General features: G+C 37.6%; 1 protein-coding gene across 1 annotated transcript in view; it reads right to left on the minus strand.

The window, feature by feature from the left end:
- The window catches only part of RNF17 (ring finger protein 17), a 116,956-nt gene that overhangs the window by 25,806 nt on the left and 68,858 nt on the right, over nucleotides 1-22,292 (minus strand). Inside the window, exons 21-27 of the mRNA XM_061133328.1 lie at nucleotides 12,644-12,874; nucleotides 11,841-11,991; nucleotides 11,586-11,704; nucleotides 6,505-6,595; nucleotides 5,374-5,489; nucleotides 3,470-3,759; nucleotides 1,573-1,736 (exon numbers count right to left, since the gene is read on the minus strand). Of these exons, the coding sequence (XP_060989311.1) occupies nucleotides 1,573-1,736; nucleotides 3,470-3,759; nucleotides 5,374-5,489; nucleotides 6,505-6,595; nucleotides 11,586-11,704; nucleotides 11,841-11,991; nucleotides 12,644-12,874 (1,162 nt within the window). The remainder of the gene's footprint in view (nucleotides 1-1,572; nucleotides 1,737-3,469; nucleotides 3,760-5,373; nucleotides 5,490-6,504; nucleotides 6,596-11,585; nucleotides 11,705-11,840; nucleotides 11,992-12,643; nucleotides 12,875-22,292) is intronic.

Raw genomic sequence — 22,292 nt, forward strand, 5'->3', positions numbered from 1 at the left:
AAAAAATATCTGAGTACATTATAGGTAATTAAGGTAAGTGCATGGGTATGTTGTAATGTTTATTTTTTAATGTGGATCGCAGGATAACCTTGAAAGATTATAGTATCAAAATATTTTAAAATAAATTTTAAAAATAGAGATATTAGAAAGTGTGAGAAAAATAACAGTTCACCACTATCTTGTTTATTTGGATTCCATATATGTAAAATTCATAAATTATGATAACAATGAAAACTGAATTTCAAGTTACTTTTATATTAAAGAAAAAGGGTTATTTGAACAATTCAAATGTATGTGAAAATGGACTTATCTGCTTATAAACATACGAATCTGTTAAGTATCCATGCATCAACACCTAAATATTAACCCAAAATTTGAAACCATTTTAATTCTATTTAACATGTAAAGTTTGTATTCCAGCACATAAAGCACAAGACTTAGATCAGAAATTTAGGAATCAGAAGCTTAGATATGAATTCCAGCACCACCACTCACTGACAGGTTGACTTTGGGAACATCACTGAACATAAATTTAAATTTTGTTACTGGTAAAATGGGAATAATGACCTACATCTATGATAGTTGGAGGTAAACAATAAAATATAAACAAACACACTCATGTGAAAAAAAGCTTAGAAACCTAAAGTGCTATGTACTATCAGGTATCATCATCAAATAGATAATAATCTCCTGTGCAAGTATTAACAAAAGACTTCTTAATTTTTCCACCCCTCCTAAAACTGAAATCTTTACAGGCCAAATGTCTCTTGATTTCATTGCTATACTTGGTAAGTACAACGTAAGTGGAGGCATTTTCATCTATATTTTTACATACAGTTTTTTTCAAAGTACAGTTGATTCTTGGACAACACAGGTTTGGAACAACACAACTATGAAGGTCCATTTACACATGGATTTTTTTCAATAAAAACCTACTACAGTGCTATCAATACACGGTATCAATATCAACATCAATATCAATATCAACAGCTATCAGTATCAACAGCTGGTTGAATCTGTGACACAGAATTGTGGATATGGGAGAACGGAATAAATTATACTCAAATTAACTACACAAAATGTTGGTGCCCCCAGCCTCAATGTGTTTAAGGGTCACCTGTACGCAGCTCCATTTGAAGATTCTGGGTGAAACTCAAGTACTATTCTTAGTATTCTGGAAAGGTAAATTAACCCTTAATGTGAAAGGGTAAATTAGGAGTCCCATAAACAAATTTGCTAAGGAGATATAGAAAATACTGGAGAACCAGTTGTTTTACTTAATGCCATGTACACAAATAAGGCTGACAATTATAAATAAGTGGCACCATTAAAATATCAGTGGCAAAATTCTTATCAGGAAATTTTTTTATTATTCAGGTTAATAAATATACTTGAAAATAAAAAGAGAAATTCTTATTACAAATAAATATATAATGTATTTAACTGATTTGCCTACACGAATGAACTCGATAAAAGATGTTTTAATCACAATTTCATGTCTTTCCACTTAAAAGATCATTTAATGTTATAGCATTTAGCCTTCAAATAGTCACAAAAGAATGTCAGACTCACCCTGATAGTGCTGCCGATGACTTCCATTACCTTGCCTCGATACCACATGGTATCTGATCCCCTTACTGCACAAGCTTCTCCCTTTTTCCAGAAATAAGGCTCCAAAAGACCAAGGCATTTTAAATTACTTTGAATTTCATCCATCATTTTTGTTAGTTCAAATTCTGAAGAAATTATTAAAAATAGAAAGCATTTAGGAAAAATTCCCTACCATTCTCAAATGAAGTCATCATCAAACTTCAGTTACTTTAACACGTGTGTGTGTTAGTCCCTCAGTTGTGTCTGACTCTTTATAATCCCATGGACTATAGCCTGCCAGGCTCCTCCATCCATGGGATTCTCCAGGCCAGAATACTGGAGTGGGTTGCCAAGTTCCTTCTCCAGGGGATCTTCTGACCCAGGGATCACACCTGGGTCTTCCACATTGCAGGCAGATTCTTAACCATCTGAGCCACCAGGGAAGTCCCACTTCACCACTTAGGTAACATTGAAAGGAATTAAAATCAGTCCCTACATAATAGAACTTTAATACAAATCTAATTCGGTCAGTAACTTCTCTATGTTTCAAAACATACTACTGACTAACAACATGTAAATTATTATTCTGATCTCTGGTTATAAACGCAAGCATTATTTTGGAAGTGCAAAAATCTGTAAAACTCTAAACACATACCAGATAGCCCTAATATAAAAGGACTAGTGCTTTAAGTTAAGATCATTTTGACAGCACACCTAAGTGAAACAGAACACAAGTTATATGTTATTTGATGCTTAGATACAGCGTAATACTGCAGGTATAAAATTAAAATTCTAATACAGCTACTTCCGATTAACTGGCTCATTATTTCCACAATAAATATAGATCCCCATAACTTATACCAGAAAGGGTAAGCGCTGGTGTCAGTTCCTCTAACAGTTCAGCTGTGAGTTCTTAAATATAAGGCTCAGTCTTGGGGAGGGGCTTCCCTGGTGGTCCAGAGGTTAAGACTCTGCCCTTCCAATGTACGGGGCATGGGTTCAATCCTTGGCTGGGGAATTAATATCCAACATACACTCCAGGGTGGCCAAAAAAAAAAAAAAAAAAAAAAAACCCCAACTCTCAGTCTGTTCTTCTATAAACTAGGTGTAATAGTGCTAACCCACATTATCAGTATCAGGGGATTGGATGGAAGGCATCTGGCAACCAGTTCTACCTATGATTATTTGTACACATCAAGAAAGTTTCTGGGTTAAGTACTATTGCTAGAGGTCTGAAACACTACTCACTTCTAGAATTGCCAATTACACAGATTTAGTCTGGTTCTCAAATTAAAAAACAATATTTAGGACTTTAACAAATGAGACAAAAAATTTCAACAAATTCATAGCCCCCATACCTCTCTCCATAGGTGGACTTACTATGAAGCTAACAGAGTTTAAGTCCTGTGAAAGCTAGAGTTGCTGTGAGTTATTGAGTGTTCTGGACACAATCAGGTTGTAGAAAGAAGTGTGAGCACATAAGTCTAAAGAGGTTTCAGGGACCACCTAAATATCAAATGGCTCTGAATCTCCAGTCATTGACTATGCTTTCTTTTCTCATTCTAAATGAATTCAAACTTTTGTATTCTTTTTTCTTAGCCTACAAACTTGTTTAAAGGAACCACCTCCATGCTCATCTTAGGCCCAACGTTTATCCATTCCCAATGTCTCAATGATTTTCATGTGCTGGGCATTGTGAAAAGCACTTTTTGTATATTGCATTCAATCCTCACAACAACTCAGTGAATGAAAATAAGGTTCAGAAAGGTTAAATATCTACCCAAGGTATTTCAATCCATGTGGATCTTACTAGAGAATTCCCTAGTGGTAAAAGCAACGATTTTTACAGAATAATCCTATATAAAGTGAAAGTTCTTACCTGATAATTTAGGTACCACAAATATAGTTCCATCATCAGCAATGCAGCTGACTACTGCCTCAAATACTTTCTGGTTAGGAATAGCTGGTGGTTTATAGCATCCAGTGGTTCTTGGCTCTAGAATTTTCTCCCTAAATTCAGTCACATTGGGTTCACTGATACCAACAGCAGCTTTCTTGTCAGGGTCAGAGTTAATCTTAATACACTTAGTAACCACTGATTCTCCTTGTTCCTGGGGGATTTCCAGAGACTTCTGGGATAATGAATGGCTATTATCTAATTTATTAATTCTGTAACATGCAAGAAAGAATAATATATCCAACCATGAGCAAATAAAAATATTCTGGGAAAACAATATAAAAAGAATCATTCAAATATACTTGAAAGATAAAGAAAACATTTTGCTCTAGTTTAGGAGATTCTAATTTGTTACATAAAAATGAGCACAGTTTAAGTTGTAATGAGAACTATTTTACATTATGAATGAGCTTGTTGAGAATAAAGCAATAGAATTTCACTTAAATGCATTAAATTACCATCTGATATTTACATGCTATTCTCTCTTAAAATCTTCTATTACATATATCTCAAATACCACACAATTAATTAGTTGTTACTGGGAAATACAACAACTTCAAGTTGATTTTAATTTAGCCCAAAGGCAGATCAATACATGTGGCAAGTTAACAACATTCATAAAATAATATAAAGATAATAAGTCCCTTAAAAACAGTTTTCTCATATTATTCAGATATTAAGTATTAGTGGTAACATGCTATATTCACTGATAATTGTTTTACTTCCTGTTATTCTCTTCCAATTAAAAAAACCTACAAAAATATCCTAGAAGGAAATACAAACATTGTTGATGTTAGAAAAATTATAGATTTTTGTTTTTTCCATTTTCCTGTACTTTCTTCTAAAAGGAAATGAGCACTGATAAAACAGTTACATAATTTCTCAACAAACATCCCCAGCCTTGAGATAGTAGTTTTACTGCCAAAAAATAGAAAAGAATGTTAAATTAGTGGCAGATACTGCTGGTAATATTAACTTGCCCAGCACTTTTCACTTTATCATTTCCTGCAGCAAGGAACTGTGTTAGCCTGCAGTCAGTCAACACAAGACTAGCTGCAGAGCCTGGCTGCTTGCCAAGTCAGCATCTACTGCATTGGCCAAATACCTTGGGTTCTGCACTATTTCTGATCTCTCATTCTCTTTCCATTTCATTAAGATTGGGGTCCTGATCCAAGTAGGGTAAGAGATAATAATCTAAGATGAAAAAAAGAGATCTGGCCACGAATGGCGGATGGTTGCTACCTAGAACATGTATTTACAACTCTAATCTACTTCTACCTCTAAAAGGAAAGAGATAAAAAGAGGATATTAGGGCTACTACAGTTAATAGCCTGATCCTTTCTCCTCTAGGACCAAGGTATTTAAACCCCAAACTTAGTACCTAAAAGGATCTTTACATGTATATATTGTTCAATTACTTTTGTTTTGCTACCCAATTCTACTCATTTTCTACCTATTTCACACAAATATATTTGATATAAACTTACCAGAATTTCTAACATAAAGTTTAAATATTTCTGTCTAAGCAAATGAGGTTAAAGAGCACAGATTTGGTACCCACTGTGTAATTCTCTTTTCCTTTGGTTTAAAGTGTAAACGCCAGAGCAAAGGGGAAAGTATAAAAGCAAAAATGTCAGTAGGGATTTAAACATTCAGCAATCTTGAGTGAATTTATTTGTAAGTTGGCTCCTCAGGGTTAAGTTATATATAAATCATTTTCAAGAACAAATAAGAGGCAATTCAGGTTGAGCACACACAGATATCACGATTTACACAGGCAAAGAAGCAGCATCCATCACAAAATATTTTTTAAAAACAGTCTATACCTTGTTTCTCTCAAAGCCAAACCCTTTTTAATCAAATATTTAGAAACATCAACACGCTCTCCTTTTTCATCTCTGCAGAAAATTTTCACAGGTAAGGGCCACATTGTATTGTTTTCCTGCAGTGATTTAAGAGCAGAATAAATATGAGACTCAAAAATGCAACTTCTTATAAACGTTACACTTTTCACAGGTGTTCCGTCCACATTTCTCCATGCCACAAAGAAAAATTTCCAACCAATAATTTTGATCTCTGAACACATCAGAGAGAAAATAGCATGGAAAAGAGTCAACAAAGAAAGACAGTTGTTTTATGAACTCTATCATGAACACCTCACAGTCAAGGTGAAGTTTACCAAAAAGAGGAGAAAAATGGATGACTGAAAACTTTTTTTTCCCATTCCAGGTTGAAGAGAGGAACACACCCTCAGTTACAAGCTCTCTATTCTCCTAAATTCTTTGTAAGTTATGTAACTAAACTATTTTTTCCCTGGTGTGCCTTTTTTTTTCCTGTGAAAAGCCAAAGAAAGAACTACAAAACATATATTCTGCTTTCTGTGGAATTACAAAAGGGGGAAATACACACAGGAAAAATAAACATAAAATTACTTATAAGAAAATTCTAATCGCTAATGCAATAAAATGGATCAAATTGCATTACTGCAATAATGTATCAAATTAAAAAAAGGTTAAGGAGGCAAGAAATATTTCTTAAGTGTTCTGAAAAGATTTATCCTATATACGTATCCTTTCTCAAATCCATATTCATAAAACACCTTTTAGACATACAGTTAATATGATTTCACTAGAAGCCTAACTTTCCAATTTGTAAAGAATATAAAAAATTCCCAAACGGCATTAACTTGAAGACCAAAAAAACGTTGCAAAAAAATGTCCAAACAGGAAATTCTCTGATGGTCCCGCAGTTAGGACTCTGCACTTTCACTGCCAAGGGGCCCAGGTCTGACCTCTAGTCGGGGAACTAAGATCCCATGTGCCATGCAGCCAAGAAAAAAAACAAAACAAAAAAAATCCCAATAGCTATTATTTTCTCAACAAAATAAATGAACCTGTACAAAACCCCAATGAAATAACCAGTACAAATCTATTCTACCTGTTCACCTTGTCACACACCTGTATGATAATGGTTGCTACAGCTCCAGTGAGGTACAATGAGAGGCAGTCACAGGCTGTCGCTGTCCACTTGTCACTCCCACCTGTTGGTCTAAAACAAAAAAATGATACCTTGTCTTACAACAAATAGTATAGGATAAAGAAACCATAAAAGAACCATCATATACATATATATTTGAATCAACAACATACGTAGTGAGAAATCAATTTAAACATGGCTTTGTGTTATTTTCTTAAATTTCTTCCCCATTTTCATAGCCTTTTGTTCATCCCTCTAGTCTCCTTACAGCCCAAATTACATGCTAAGTTATTTATATACATCTGCTCTGAGGCTGCACTGAGAACTCTTAAAATTTAAGTATGCTTTAAGTTTTCTAAAGCTATTATATACATTTCATATGTGCTGAAAAAAAGTGAAAGTTAGAAGTGTTAGTCACTCAGTCATGTCTGACTCTTTGTGACCTCATGAACTATAGCCTGCCAGGGTACTCTGTCTGTGGTATTCTTCCGGCAAGAATACTGGAGTGGATTCCCTTTCTCCAGGTGATCTTCCCGACCCAGGGCTAATTACACCGTAAACTCAGAGAGCAGGGATATATGTTATGTGTACATACATTTGACCCTTGAACAATGTGGGGTTAGGGGTGCTGACCCTCCATGCAGTCAAAAACCTGTGTATAAGTTTACAGCTGGCCCTCCATAAGGCAGTTCTGCACTCAGATACAACCAACCACAGATGTGTCACTAGTGCCAAACCACGTATAAGAGGACATGTGAAGTTTAAACCTGTGCTGTTCAAGGGGCCATCTGTATACTATGTGTTGTATGTTTTACATGTATTGTGTCTTAGTCCATCATATCTCCAATGCCTAGGATAGGTCACAGCACACAGAAGGCACACCAAAAATTCTTAATGGAAATACAAATAGAACAGCCCCTTTGTAGTAATGATTTCTCTGCCCAAATAGTTTTGGAAGATTTTTTCTGGAATTTAAAGCTAATATGAATTACTACTCATGAATATTAGCTTCATTTATAAAAAATTATTTTTAATATTCATGGTAAACAATGTTCAATAAATACTTGACAGATCAATGAAGAGCAGAATATCAATTTCATCATCTATTTTAGTTTGCAGAGTGGAAATTGAATGACTTTAGATGTTTCTAACCATCAAATCCATGTCCACAGAATAAACAAGTACCCTTGGAGGATGGCACGGCAACCCACTCCAGTATTCTTGCTTAGGGAATCCCATGGACAGAGTAGCCTGGTGGTCTACAGTCCATGGGGTCACAGGGTCAGCCATGAATGGAGTGACTTACCCAACATGCACCACTAAAGGGATATGGAGTTTCATCAGAGTTGCCCCATCCTCTGAGTAAAGAACCAATCTGGCCAATCCTTTTCCCATTAGATGGTTTACGTGAGTGACTAATGACATCAACTGTGTATGTAGTTTGACCAAATAGGATTTAGCAAAACTATTATGAAGCCCAGACAGTGCTCTTATCAGCTAAGAAACTTATATCATCAGTGACTTCTTGAATTAGTTATGGTTTTTTATTTATGATGATATACAGGTAGTATCAGTATACACACAACATTAAGGTTTTCTATGACCTATTATGAACATACATTTAAAAATATTAACTTTTGAACATCTTGCATGTCGCATCATGGACTCTGCATATAAGTTAAACTAAGCAGAGTGACAATATACAGCCTTGATGTACTCCTTTCCTAACCTGGAACCAGTCCATTGTTCCATCATGCGAAATGCTGGGGTGCATGAAGCACAAGCTGGAATCAAGACTGCTGGGAGAAATATTAATAATCTCAGATATGCAGATGACACCACCCTTATGGCAGAAAGTGAAGAGGAACTAAAGAATCTCTTGATGAAAGTAAAAGAGGAGAGTGGAAAAGTTGGTTAAAGCTCAACATTCAGAAAACGAAAATCATGGCATCCGGTCCCATCACTTCATGGCAAATAGATGGGGAAATAATGGAAACAGTGACAGATTTTATTTTCTTGGGCTCAAAATCACTGCAGATGGTGACTGCAGCCATGAAATTAAAAGATGCTTGCTCCTTGGAAGAAAAGCTATGACAGACAAACCCAGACAGCATATTAAAAAGAAGAGACATCATTTTGCTGACAAAGGGCCGTCTTAATGAAAGCTATGGTTTTTTTAGTAGTCATGTATGAATGTGAGAGGTGGACCATAAAAAAGAAAGCTGAGGGCCACAGAATTGATGTCTTTGAACTGTGGTGTTGGAGAAGACTCTTGAGAGTCCCTTGGACTGCAAGGAGATCCAACTAGTCAATCCTAAAGAAAATCAGTCCTGAATATCCGTTGAAAGGACTGATGCTGAAGCTGAAACTCCAATACTTTGGACACCTGATGGGAAGAAGAGACTCACTGGAAAAGGCCCTGATGCTGGGTAAGACTGGAAGGCAGGAGGAGAAGGGGAAGACAGAGGAGGAAATGGTTGGATGGCATCACCGACTTGATGGACATGAGTCTGAACAAGCTCTGGGAGTTGGTGATGGACAGGGAAGCCTGGCGTGCTGTAGTCCATGTGGTTGCAAAGAGTCAGACACAACTGAGTGACTGAACTGATGGAACTGCAAACTTAAAAATGGTAAATTTTATGTTAGTGTACACTTTACCACAATAAAAAGAAATCTATACAAAAAGATTTCTCAGAAGGGTAGTAAAACATAGCGGTTAGTATGCTGTTTCTAGAATTGGAACTCTTATAAACCCAGTTCAACAGTTAGATGTATTACTCTGGATTATAAAATATTTAACCTCTTGAAGACTCAATTTCCTTGTCTTTAAATAATACATTAGTCATAGCTTAAAGGTTTGTTGTGATGACTAAGTAAAATTATGCCTGTTAAGGCTATTAATACATGGTCCAGATATGCATAAGGCTATTATTCCACTCTTGAAATGGTGATATTCCACTGTAGTCCTTAAGTCATCTGATTCACGGTGTCTACAGGAATGCATTCTCTACCATATTGGGTACAGTAAAGGGATTGATAGAATTCTGTTCTATCAATGAACAGAGGGTAGAGCCTCTACAACAAAGGGTAAAAGGACAGCATCAAGAAAGGTAGGAGAGGCAGAGACACATTCTTGCCAGGTAAAGACCCACACCCTAGCTGCTGTGATCCATAGCCAGGAGGAATCACAAAGATATGAGTCTCTTCTCTGAAGAGCCAGGGATTCGAGCTCTACATGAGACACCGAAACTCCTAGATTCTACACAGGACAGATTCCCAAAACACCTGGCTTTGAAATCCAATAGGGAATATGACCAGGAAAACTAGAGAAGAGCAGAGAACAGAAAAATTGCTCTTAAAGGGCCTGTGCCCAGACTGAACCTAAAAACAAGTGCAAAAACACCACACTGAACAGTGCAAGGACAACATATGAAGAGGACCCTCTTACTAAATCTTAAAGCATCTGCTGGAGAGACAGGAACCAGCCGGGATGTCTCGCAGGGATGGAGACACTGGCAGGAACTTTTTTTGTTATCTCTGGCTACCTTGCTCTCGCCAGTACTGGAAGTCTCCCTCTAACCTGTCAGCACCAACAGGTCTCCCATGCTGAAAGCCCTGCCCACTCCACTCCTGAGCCTCAGGTGGACCTCAGAGCCACCCAAACAACAGGTCTGTCCACCAGTGCCCAGCTGCTGCTGCAGTTCTGCCACCACAGAAGGAGATACCCACAAAGGGGTCACCCCTAGAGTGCTGGGCTGTGGTGGCCAGGCAGGATCGTACCCCTGAGTCCCACTGGGCATCTCCTATATAAGGCCACTCTGCCAAGACTGGAAGAGACAACTGATTTACCTACTGTGTAGAAACAGACAGAGAACTAGGCAAAATGAGACAGGAATATGCTCTAACCAAAAGAGTAAGATTAAAACATCAGAAAAAGAACTAAACAAAACAGAGATAAGCAATCTCCCTGATAGAGGCTGAAAAGTAATCATAAAGATGCTTACCAAACTCAGGCGAGGCTTCCCAGGGGGTGCTAGTGGTAAAAGAACCCACCTGCCAATGCAGGAGATACAAGAGACGTGGGTTTGATCCCTGGGTTGGGAAGATCCCCTGGAGGAGAGCTTGGCAACCCACTCCAGTATTTTTGCCTGGAGAATCCCATGGACAGAGGAGCCTGACGGGCTGTAGTCCATGGGGTCGCAAAGAATTGGACACTACTGACGTGACTTAGTACACATGCAAACTCAGAAGAAGAACGGAAGAACACCATGAGAATGACAACAAAGAGACACAAAGTTTAAGAAAGCACCAAACAGAAGTTGTAACTGAATGAAAAATGCACTAGAGGGGTTCAATAGCAGACTGGATGAGGATGAAGAGCGAATCAGCAAGCAGAAGACAAAGCAGTGGAACTCACCCAGACAGAGCAACAAAATGGAAAAAAAAAAAAGTGAAGATAACTTAAGGGACTTTGGAGGCAACAAGAAGTGGAATAACATTTGCATTATAGGACTCCGAAATGAAGAAGGAGAGAAAGGACCAGAAAAATTATTTGAAGATAAAGTGGCTAAAATTTCCCTAATCTGGGAAAGCAAACAGATACCCAGGTCTAGGAAACCCAAGAGAGTTCTAATAAGATGAACCCAAAGGATTACATCAAGACATATTATAATTTAAGTGGTAAAAGCTAAGGATAAAGAGAAAATCCTAAAAGCAGCAAGAGAAAAACATCTTGTTATGTATATGGGAATCCCCATAAGGCAGTGAGTAAACTTTTCAGCAGAAACTTTATTTTTTATTCCTATCTTCATTTGTGTCTCAAGTTTAACAGTTTGAATTCAATCTAGATACCTGTCATACTCACCTATCTCTATCTCCTTAATACCACCAAAGTTTATGTGCCTCATATTTTTTCCTTCCTGCTTCCCAAAACCTTAAAATTAACTAGATCTTTAGGAAAATTTCAGAATATGTCAGCAAAATAAAAACAGATCAGAATCAAAAAAGAAAAATATTTAAAATCATATTCAGTAATGAGAAATTTTACTCAGCTAAAAACTACCTTATATCAACAAGAGAGCATTCCAAAGATAATCTTCCCATTGTCTTTAGGTTTTCTTGAAGTTCTCTTAAACAGTTAACGTTCACTACTAGTTCAACACCCACATCATACAGCAAGACCTATGAAAACAATAAGTTTAAGTATATGGAAAAATATGCTTTAATTTTTTTTTGCAAACTGAAAAGCGTAATAAAAATTGCATGAAAATACAAAATCCATTTACTTTCTTGATTATATTTTTAATTCTGCATTTACCTCTACCAATGTGTCTGTAACCATTCTGATGATCTGGCCCCTTCGCCACTGATTTTTATCTGGGATATTAACAGCACAGTGCATATCACTTTCCCATTTAACAGGTTCCCATTTTGAGTTTTCATAAGCAGCAACCATCTTTTCTCCTAAACTATGTAAAGAAAAAAATTTTTAACCTCTCTGAAACTTTCTTTTAACGTACAATTCTCTGACCTCCCCACCCCCCCACCCCTTGTTCTATTCCAAACTAACTGGATGCCTCCTTCCTCCTTGAGCACCTGAGCACATTTCTACTGCAGGGTCTTGAACTAGCTCTTTCCTCTGCCTGACATGAGTTCCCCCCAGGCATCTGCAAGGCTCGCTTCCTCACTGCCTTGAGGATTTATCTCAAGTGTCACTGACTCTGTGAGGTCTTCCTGCCCAGCGGCTTTATTTTTCTTGTCTTCATCATCATTTCCTGCTGTAGGTAACTTTCTTTGTTCACTGTCATTCCCTCTACTAGAATGTAAGCTCCATGACTGCACAAACTTGTCCATGTTTTTATCACTATATCCCCAACAGCTATAATACTGGCTGTCAAATAATAGGTGCTCAATAAGCCTTTGTGGACTATAGAAATCTTAATACAATAAAAATAATCAGTTAATATACTATTTGTATACTGTTAACTAGTTTTTAAGTGACTATTTAGCGGAAATAATTTTGTACTTTTAAAATTCTGCATTTATGAGTTCTAGATCTTTGAAATAAAATACAGAAAAGAATAAACTATATGCACAATATGTTTTCCTTGGATGTTATACCTATGAAGCAAGTTTTCTGTTAATAACCACTGAACATAGATCTTCTCAGGAGACACTATATTGCAGATGTGCACAGGCAGTTCCTTATTATAAAGTGACTGCAGATCCTCACTAGGTAGAGATTTTGCAAATAGAGGATTTATTAAATTGTTTACTTCATTTGAAATAATTTCTTCTGGAGGAGGATCCCATACTTCAATATGCTTTTTAGAATTATCTTTGAGGGTATATCTGAAAAAAAAAAACCAACCCATTAGCAATATGAATAGTTTGCAAAATATTTATGTTTGTATTTGGTTAGATCTAGAGATGAACAAGTTTTAGTTATGATTCACTGCTTTGAAGTTTTGATATTAACGGCAATTTTAGTCTTTTTTAAAAAGAGTTCTTAATGACTAACAAAGGGCCAAAAGGAAAAAAACATGTAAAATCCAGGCTTTCTACTTTAAAAACAGTTTAAAATACCAAGTGTGCTAATAATTTAATCATTCCTTATTGATATTTTGTACTCACAAAAGAATAGAATTATTCAGGATTTTTTTGGGTAACTTGAATATTTCTCTTTGCCTAAAAGTTATCAAACTGTTTGTCAATGAGATACAAGTGGGAAACAATTGTTACTTTAAAATCTGTTAACAAGCAAAATTACTGAATTAAGTGATTAGAATGTTTAATTAATCTGAACAGTTCAGAATCTAATCACAGATAATTAATGGCAAAATTTCTTCAAAGGAAAAATCTTAAGTTCTTTCATAATAAACTGGAGAGTGTGCTAACCAGAGGGGCTAAGTTTTTCCTTCTTAATCTATTAGATAGTTTTTGGTCCTTATCTGACATGAACTCTGAGCCTAAACTAGCTACTCTTGCCTTCTTGAAATGTTCTCTTTCTTTGGTTCCTGGTTTTTCTCTAATCTCAGTTTCCTGATCTACCATTTTTCTGGGCTTCTCTCTCCTGTAAATGATAAATGCTCAGAGTTGCATGTTCATCTATGGAGATTGAGATGATTGATGAAAATGATGGACTCATTTATCATCTATATGTTCACTCCCCATCTGAATCACCCAATCAGGTCTCTCTCGATGCTCCAGACCCTGATATTCATTCCTCTCATTCAACTAATATTTACTGGGTACATACTGTGAGCCAAGAGTTCTAGGTTCCAGAGATACAGCAGTGAACAAAATAAGCAGGGTCTAGTCCACCAGGATCTTATGGTATTATGATAGTGAGTGATTACATAATTACACAAAAAATAAATTACAAAGAACAAGGGCATAGGCCAATGAAATCTAACCTAGTCTTGGAGCTGGAGAAGGTTTCTCTGATTAAGTGACATTTTAAAAGGACAAGCAGAAGTTAGGGAGGCATTCCAGAAACCAAAGGAAAAATATGTAGCTTTGACATAGTAAAGTAATAGGACATGGCATGAACCTTGAAGCACACAGGGGCCAGATTATTTGGGAAACATTGTTTTATTTTATAAAGGATAGTGTGCATGTATGATACAGGTGACCCCAACAGACTAGACTGTGGGACTTCACATTTCCTTTCTTCTTACTCCTTAGGTGCTCAGGGAAAACACTCATCAAGGGAAAATCATGTTCTAATTTGAGGACAGGCAACAGATACAATCCTCTGGAGGAGGGCAAGGCAACCCACTCCAGTATTGTTGCCTGGAGAATCCCACGGACAGAGAAGCCTGGTGGACTACAGTCCATGGGGTCACAGAGAGTCGAACACAACTGAACAACTAACACACACAGAGAACAGATACAATGGAAACAGTAAGACTGGTTGTGGTCTGCAGGAACCAGCTATCTGGGTACTGAAGGGCAAGGAAACTGACTGGGGCTGCCAGGGTGGGTTTATAATAACTGGTTCCCTGGGAAGGTTTGCAAAGCAATGTGCCTCCCCTGCCTCTATTATTTTTAATCAGAGGACAACTGCTTTACAATGTTGTGTTGATTTCTGCCATACATCAACATGAATCAGCCGTAGGTATTCACATGTTCCCTCTGTCCTGAATCTCCCTCCCCTTTCGATCCCTCTAGTTTGTCACACAGCTCCAGGCTGAGCTCCCTGCACTATATAGCAACTTCCCATTACCAATCTATTTTACAAATGGTAATGTACATATTTCAATGCTACTCTCAATTTATCCCACCCTCTCCTTGCCCCACTATGTCCATAAGTCTGTTCATTGTGTCTGAGTCTCTATTCCTGCTCTGCAAATAGGTTCATTGGTACCATTTTTCTAGATTCCATATATATGTGATAATATATGGTATTTGTTTTTTTCTTTTCTGACTTACTTCACTCTGTGTAACAGGTTCTAGGTTCATCCACTTCACTACAACTGACTCAAATTCATTCCTTTTTATGGCTGAGTAATATTCCATTCTATAATGTACCACAACTTCTTTATCCATTTACCTGTTGACAGACATCTAGGTTACTTCGATGTCCTGGCTATTGTAAACAGTGCTGCAATGAACACTGGGGTACATTTTTCAATTATGGTTTTCTCAGGGTATATGCCCAATAGTGGGACTGTTGGGTCATATAGCAGTTTCATTCCTAGTTTTTTAAGAAACTGCCATACTGTTCTCCATAGTGGCTGTATTAATTTACATTCCCACCATCATACAAGAGGAAAAGTTTCCCTTTTCTCCACATTCTCTCCAGCATTTACTGTTTGCAGATTTTCTGACGATGACCATTCTGATGGGTGTATGGTGACCTGACTGTAGTTTTGATTTGCATTTCTCTAATAATGAGCAATGTTGAGCTTTTTTTTGATATGTTTATTAGCCATCTGGATGTCTTCTTTGAGGAAATAAATGTCTGCTTAGGTCTTGTGCCCATTCTCTGATTAGGTTGTTTGTTTTTCTGATGTTGAACTGCATGAACTATTTGTGTATTTTGGAGATTAATCCTTTGTCAGTTGCTTCATTTGCAATTACTTTCTCCTCTTCTGAAGGTACTCTTTTCATCTTGTTTATGGTTTCCTTTGTTGTGCAAAATCTTTCAAGTTTAATTAGGTCCCACTTGTTTATTTTTGTTTTTATTTCCATTACTGTAGGAGGTGGGTCATAGAGGATCTTGCCGTGATTTACATCAACATTTTCAAAAGTAAGTATTTTAACTTAAATTAGTTAAGATCACTGACTCCTACTCTCATTTTTTGGTCTAAGTATTCTAGGGGCTTGGCTAAGGGGAGTTGACTTTGAAACACATTTAGTTTGGATTTAGTGGGATACAGTTTTGTGGTTAACCACCACTTCCCTGTGATGGCTACACTACTGCTAGCCATCTTGGTATGGGAATGGATTCCAGAAATACTCCTAAGACCTTTAATGTCACAACATGAAAATATAAAGCAAATATACCACTATGAGGAGGATGCTGGAGACAAACTATTTAATGAGTACAGTGAGCCACTATATGCCTATTAATCTGGTGTAACAGTGCTTCTTTTTTATACTTAAACATGTCCCAGTTTGGACAAGAATTAGGGTTACCCTATTAAAAAGTGAACTAAATCAAATCAAGACATTAATAAATATCAGTTTAAACTATATTAAAGATTCATTAAAATAAAACTTGAAGTGTCTTAATATTATATACATAATGTATATATAATATATATATGTATATATAAGCTATATAAGTAAATATTTTGCAGGTATAGTGATGTAACAGATTACAATCTCAAGAGATAACCCTTAATCCTGCAAAGAACAGGGCTTTGAGGAGAGCAGCCGTAAAAGGTGTGTTCCCTCCAGCAGTCCTTAAATCTTTACAGAATGACAAATCACCATATTCTGACTGACAGACCTATTCCAGGAAGCCCTGACACTTGATGCAATGCAAAAAGGGGGTGCAAGCAGGCATCTTTAACACAAGCACAGGTGCCCATAGGAACCAGAAAAGTGACTAGAATGAGTGCAGTTGTGAGGGGGCACATTGTATGTAGGGAAGGGGAAACTTATGGGGAGCTTTCTTTTTTTTAGTTTATTTTATTGAAATATAGGTGATTTACAATGTTAATTTCTGCTGTCCAGTAAAGTGATTCAGTTATACATATAATTTTTTCATATTCTTTTCATCATGGTTTATCCCAGGATATTGAATATAGGTCCCTGTGCTATACAGTAAGACCTTGTTTATCCATTCTATATATACTAGTTTACATCTGATAATGTGGGGAGCTTTCTGTTTACAAATTTGGCACCAAATTCCACTTTGAAGAAAATGCCTGAGGCCAGTTGAGGCTCTCCAGTCATTGGTGGCTCAGCTGGTAAAGAATCCACCTGCAATGCAGGAGACCCTGGTTTGATTCCTGGGTCAGGAAGATCCCCTGCAGAAGAGAAAGGGTACCCACTCTAGTATTCTTGGGCTTCCCTGGTGGCTCAGATGGTAAAGAATCTACCTGCAATGTGGGAGACCTGGGTTTGATCCCTGGGTCGGGAAGATCCTCTGGAGGAGGGCATGGCAACCCACTCCAGTATTCTTGCCTGGAGAATCTCCACAGACAGAGGAGCCTGGCAGGCTACAGTCCATGGGGTTGCAAAGAATCAGACACAAGTGAGCGACTAAGCACAGCACACAATGTATATATAACACATAAAATAATAGCTAAAATTAACTATGAGTTTTAGAAATTTACATGACACTACCAATAACTGAGCTATGGTTCTAAAAAAAACTTTAAAAAATTACCAATAAACAAATTTCAATCAACCACACTAGAGAAAAGACATTTACTTTTCTGTTCTCTCCAAAGGAAATATCACTAAATCTGCCATTTCATGTGGTAATCAGTATACAGTTAAAAAATCTGTAAAAGTATTTTACAGATGATTCTGAATTTTCTAATATTCGTAGTATTTGTCAACTTTTGAAAATCTGTAATTTGTTGATTTCCTTTAACAGTCTACATAAATATTATAATTTTGCACACTTTTCCTGAATGGGGGCCTCCCAAATGTACAAATTTCAGGCTGACCCATGAACCTTGGATTTGCCTGTGAGGAGTACAAGGCTGAGCATTTGGGAGTGAAGAATCATGCCTGCCTCTCTCTTCACCTCCCTTCCTTAGCTACTGACATGCCTGCTCCTGAGGCTCCATCATATGAGCCCTGCGGTCCTCCGGCTAAGGGCATGACCCACCGCTCACCAATCACTGCACAGTGCTTTGCTTCCTGAGGATCCTCCCTCTGCTTTAGCAGCCACAGGACCTCACACGACATGCCCAAAGTGGGCATCACCCCCACTCTGTGTGTTGCCTCCACTCTACCCACAAGCCTGGGTCCTGTTCTCAGCAGAAGCACCCAAGATGTCCTTCAGTAAGTCACTGAATAAGCAAATTATGATACAACCAGACAATGGAATATTATTCAGTGCTAAAAAGCAATGAGCTATCAAGCCAGAAAAAGACACAGAGGAACCTTAAAAGCAAATTATTAAATGAAAGAAGCCAATCTGAGAAGGCTACATATTGTATGATTCCATCGTGAAAAAGACACAACTATGGAGGCGATAAAAAGATCAGTGTTTGCCATAAGCTAGAGGGGAGGGATGGAGAAGGAAATGGCAACCCACTCCAGTATTCTTGCCTAGAGAATCCTGTGGACAGAGGAGCCTGGTGGGCTGCTGTCGATGGGGTCTCACAGAGGCGGATGCGACTGAAGGACTTAGTATGCATGCATGCATTGGAGAAGAAAATGGCAACCCACTCCAGTATTCTTGCCTGGAGAATCCCAGGGACAGAGGAGCCTGGTGGGCTACAGTCTATGGGGTCGCACAGAGGCGGACATGACTGCAGTGACTTAGCAGCAGCAGCAGCAGAGGGGAGGGAAGAATGTTAGGCTCTCACAGATTTTCAGGACAGTGGAGATACTCTGTATGACATTACAGTTGTATATTCAAGCCACTACATAATGTCCAAATCCACACAATATACATATAGTAACCCAAACTTTGGACTTGGATGATTCTGACATGTCAAAAGAGTTTCACTGTTCCCTGTAAATACACTACTTTCCTGCTTGATAACAGTGGGGAGGCTGTGTCTACGTGGCAGAAGCATAAAGGAACTCTGTACTTTCCACTCCATGTCCTGCACCTAAAATGGCTACAAAAAACAGTCTATTTAACAAAATAAAAAGAATGACAACCCTAAATATGAAACATGTAACTATAAAACATAAGGAGAATACACAGGAGAAAATCTTTACAACCTTGGCTTAGGCAAAGATTTCTCAGCTAAATACAAAGTGCCTGAATTATAAAAGAAAAAATTGCCAAACTGAACTTCAAACACAGAACCTTCGGCTCTTTAAAAGACACCCTAAGAAGCCAGATTGGAAGAAAGTATTTGCAAAGTACATGCCTAATGAAAGACATGTCTAGAATATATAAAGAGCTCTCATATTTCAATAATAATAAGCAACAGTTTTTAAAAAGGGCAAAACATCTGAAAAGATACTTCACCAAAGAAGAGATACAGATGGCAAACAGCGCATGTTAAGATCTTTAATGTCATTAAGGAAATTAAAATGAAAATCACTATACTCCTATAAGAAGAGCTAATATAAACATAAAATGACAAAACCAAGTGCTAGCAAGAATGGAGAACAATACAACTCTCATAAACATTCGGCAGGTTCTCATAAAGGTAGAAATAAATTTACCTTACAAACAGCAATTCTGCATACATACATATAGCTACACAAACACCTATATGCAAATATTTACAGCAGCTTTATTCACGAAGTTTCCCCAAACTGGAAATAGCCCAAGTGTCCATCAGTTGGTAAACATATAATATTATGGTGCACCCATACAATGGAATACGAGTAAGCAAAGCAATGAGAACTACCGGTATAGGCAACATGACCTAATCTCAAAAGCATTATACTAAATGGAAAGGTTGTTGTTGTTTAGTCACTCAGTTGTGTCCGACTCTTTGCACCCAAATGGAAAAGCGAGACACCAAAAGGCCAAGTATTATATGACTCCATTTATATGAAGGTGTGGAAAAGACAAAACTATGGAGACAGAAATTTGATCAGTAGCTGCCAAGGACTAGGTATGGAGGAAGGAGACTCACTACATAAAGAAACAAAGTGAACTTTGGGGAGTGATGGAAATAGTCTGCAACTTGACTGTAATGACAGCTGCATGATTATATGTGTTTATCAAAACTCATAACTCTACCTAAAAAGTGTGAACTTTTTTTATTGTGTATGTTATATATTTCAATAATCCTATGTAAAAAAAAAAGAAAACTCAGTCCAATACATTTAAATATTACTTCTCCTTTCTCTCTCTCCCATGCTTAGAACCTACAGAGGAAAAGGCCAGCCCTCTCTTCTACTTCTGGTTCCATCAGTGTTGGGTGGGGATAGAGGCGGGGAGGAGGGAGGTAGAGCCAGACGACACACTGGCCATGTCATGGCAGACCTCTGCTGGGTGTTGCTGCTTCTCTGGCATACCCTGACAGGCATCACTGTGGGTGTACTCAAATATTGGCTTCCTTAAGGGATGTGTGATGGAGTTCTTCAGGAGATCCCTTAGGAGCCACTGCCCTGCACAAGTCCCTACCATAGAAGAACTGCTGTGTCCTGACTTCAACCCTCCAACCTTTCTTTTTATTTATTTATTTATTTTATTACTTGGAGGCTAATTACTTCACAACATTTCAGTGGGTTTTGTCATACACTGATATGAATCAGCCATAGATTTACACGTATTCCCCATCCCGATCCCCCCTCCCACCTCCCTCTCCACCTGATTCCTCTGGGTCTTCCCAACGCACCAGGCCTGAGCACTTGTCTCATGCATCCCACCTGGGCTGGTGATCTGTTTCACCATAGATAGTATACATGCTGTTCTTTTGAAATATCCCACCCTCACCTTCTCCCACAGAGTTCAAAAGTCTGTTCTGTATTTCTGTGTCTCTTTTTCTGTTTTGCATATAGGGTTATCGTTACCATCTTTCTAAATTCCATATATATGTGTTAGTATGCTGTAATGTTCTTTATCTTTCTGGCTTACTTCACTCTGTATAAGGGGCTCCAGTTTCATCCATCTCATTAGGACTGGTTCAAATGAATTCTTTTTAACGGTTGAGTAATATTCCATGGTGTATATGTACCACAGCTTCTTTATCCATTCATCTGCTGATGGGCATCTAGGTTGCTTCCATGTCCTGGCTATTATAAACAGTGCTGCGATGAACACTGGGGTGCACGTGTCTCTTTCAGATCTGGTTTCCTCAGTGTGTATGCCCAGAAGTGGGATTGCTGGGTCATATGGCAGTTCTATTTCCAGTTTTTTAAGAAATCTCCACACTGTTTTCCATAGCGGCTGTACTAGTTTGCATTCCCACCAACAGTGTAAGAGGGTTCCCTTTTCTCCACACCCTCTCCAGCATTTATTGCTTGTAGACTTTTGGATAGCAGCCATCCTGACTGGCGTGTAATGGTACCTCATTGTGGTTTTGATTTGCATTTCTCTGATAATGAGTGATGTTGAGCATGTTTTCATGTGTTTGTTAGCCATCTGTATGTCTTCTTTGGAGAAATGTCTGTTTAGTTCTTTGGCCCATTTTTTGATTGGGTCATTTATTTTTCTGGAATTGAGCTGCAGGAGTTGCTTGTATATTTTTGAGATTACTCCTTTGTCTGTTTCTTCATTTGCTATTATTTTCTCCCAATCTGAGGGCTGTCTTTTCACCTTACTTATAGTTTCCTTTGTAGTGCAAAAGCTTTTAAGTTTCATTAGGTCCCATTTGTTTAGTTTTGCTTTTATTTCCAATATTCTGGGAGGTGGGTCATAGAGGAGCTTGCTGTGATTTATGTCGGAGAGTGTTTTGCCTATGTTCTCCTCTAGGAGTTTTATAGTTTCTGGTCTGACATTTAGATCTTTAATCCATTTTGAGTTTATTTTTGTGTATGGTGTTAGAAAGTGTTCTAGTTTCATTCTTTTACAAGTGGTTGACCAGTTTTCCCAGCACCACTTGTTAAAGAGGTTGTCTTTTTTCCATTGTATATCCTTGCCTCCTTTGTCAAAGATAAGGTGTCCATAGGTTCGTGGATTTATCTCTGGGCTTTCTATTCTGTTCCATTGATCTATATTTCTGTCTTTGTGCCAGTACCATACTGTCTTGATGACTGTGGCTTTGTAGTAGAGTCTGAAGTCAGGCAGGTTGATTCCTCCAGTTCCATTCTTCTTTCTCAAGATTACTTTGGCTATTTGAGGTTTTTTGTATTTCCATACAAATTGTGAAATTCTTTGGTCTAGTTCTGTGAAAAATACCGTTGGTAGCTTGATAGGGATTGCACTGAATCTATAGATTGCTTTGGGTAGAATAGCCATTTTGACAATATTGATTCTTCCAATCCATGAACACGGTATGTTTCTCCCTCTGTTTGTGTCCTCTTTGATTTCTTTCATCAGTGTTTTATAGTTTTCTATGTATAGGTCTTTTGTTTCTTTAGGTAGATATACTCCTAAGTATTTTATTCTTTTTGTTGCAATGGTGAATGGTATTGTTTCCTTAATTGCTCTTTCTGTTTTTTCATTGTTAGTATATAGGAATGCAAGGGATTTCAAACATATGGAGTCTAAATAACACGCTTC

The sequence above is a fragment of the Dama dama genome, chromosome 30 (genome assembly GCF_033118175.1).
Source record: "Dama dama isolate Ldn47 chromosome 30, ASM3311817v1, whole genome shotgun sequence".
In the NCBI taxonomy this organism is placed as follows: domain Eukaryota; kingdom Metazoa; phylum Chordata; class Mammalia; order Artiodactyla; family Cervidae; genus Dama; species Dama dama.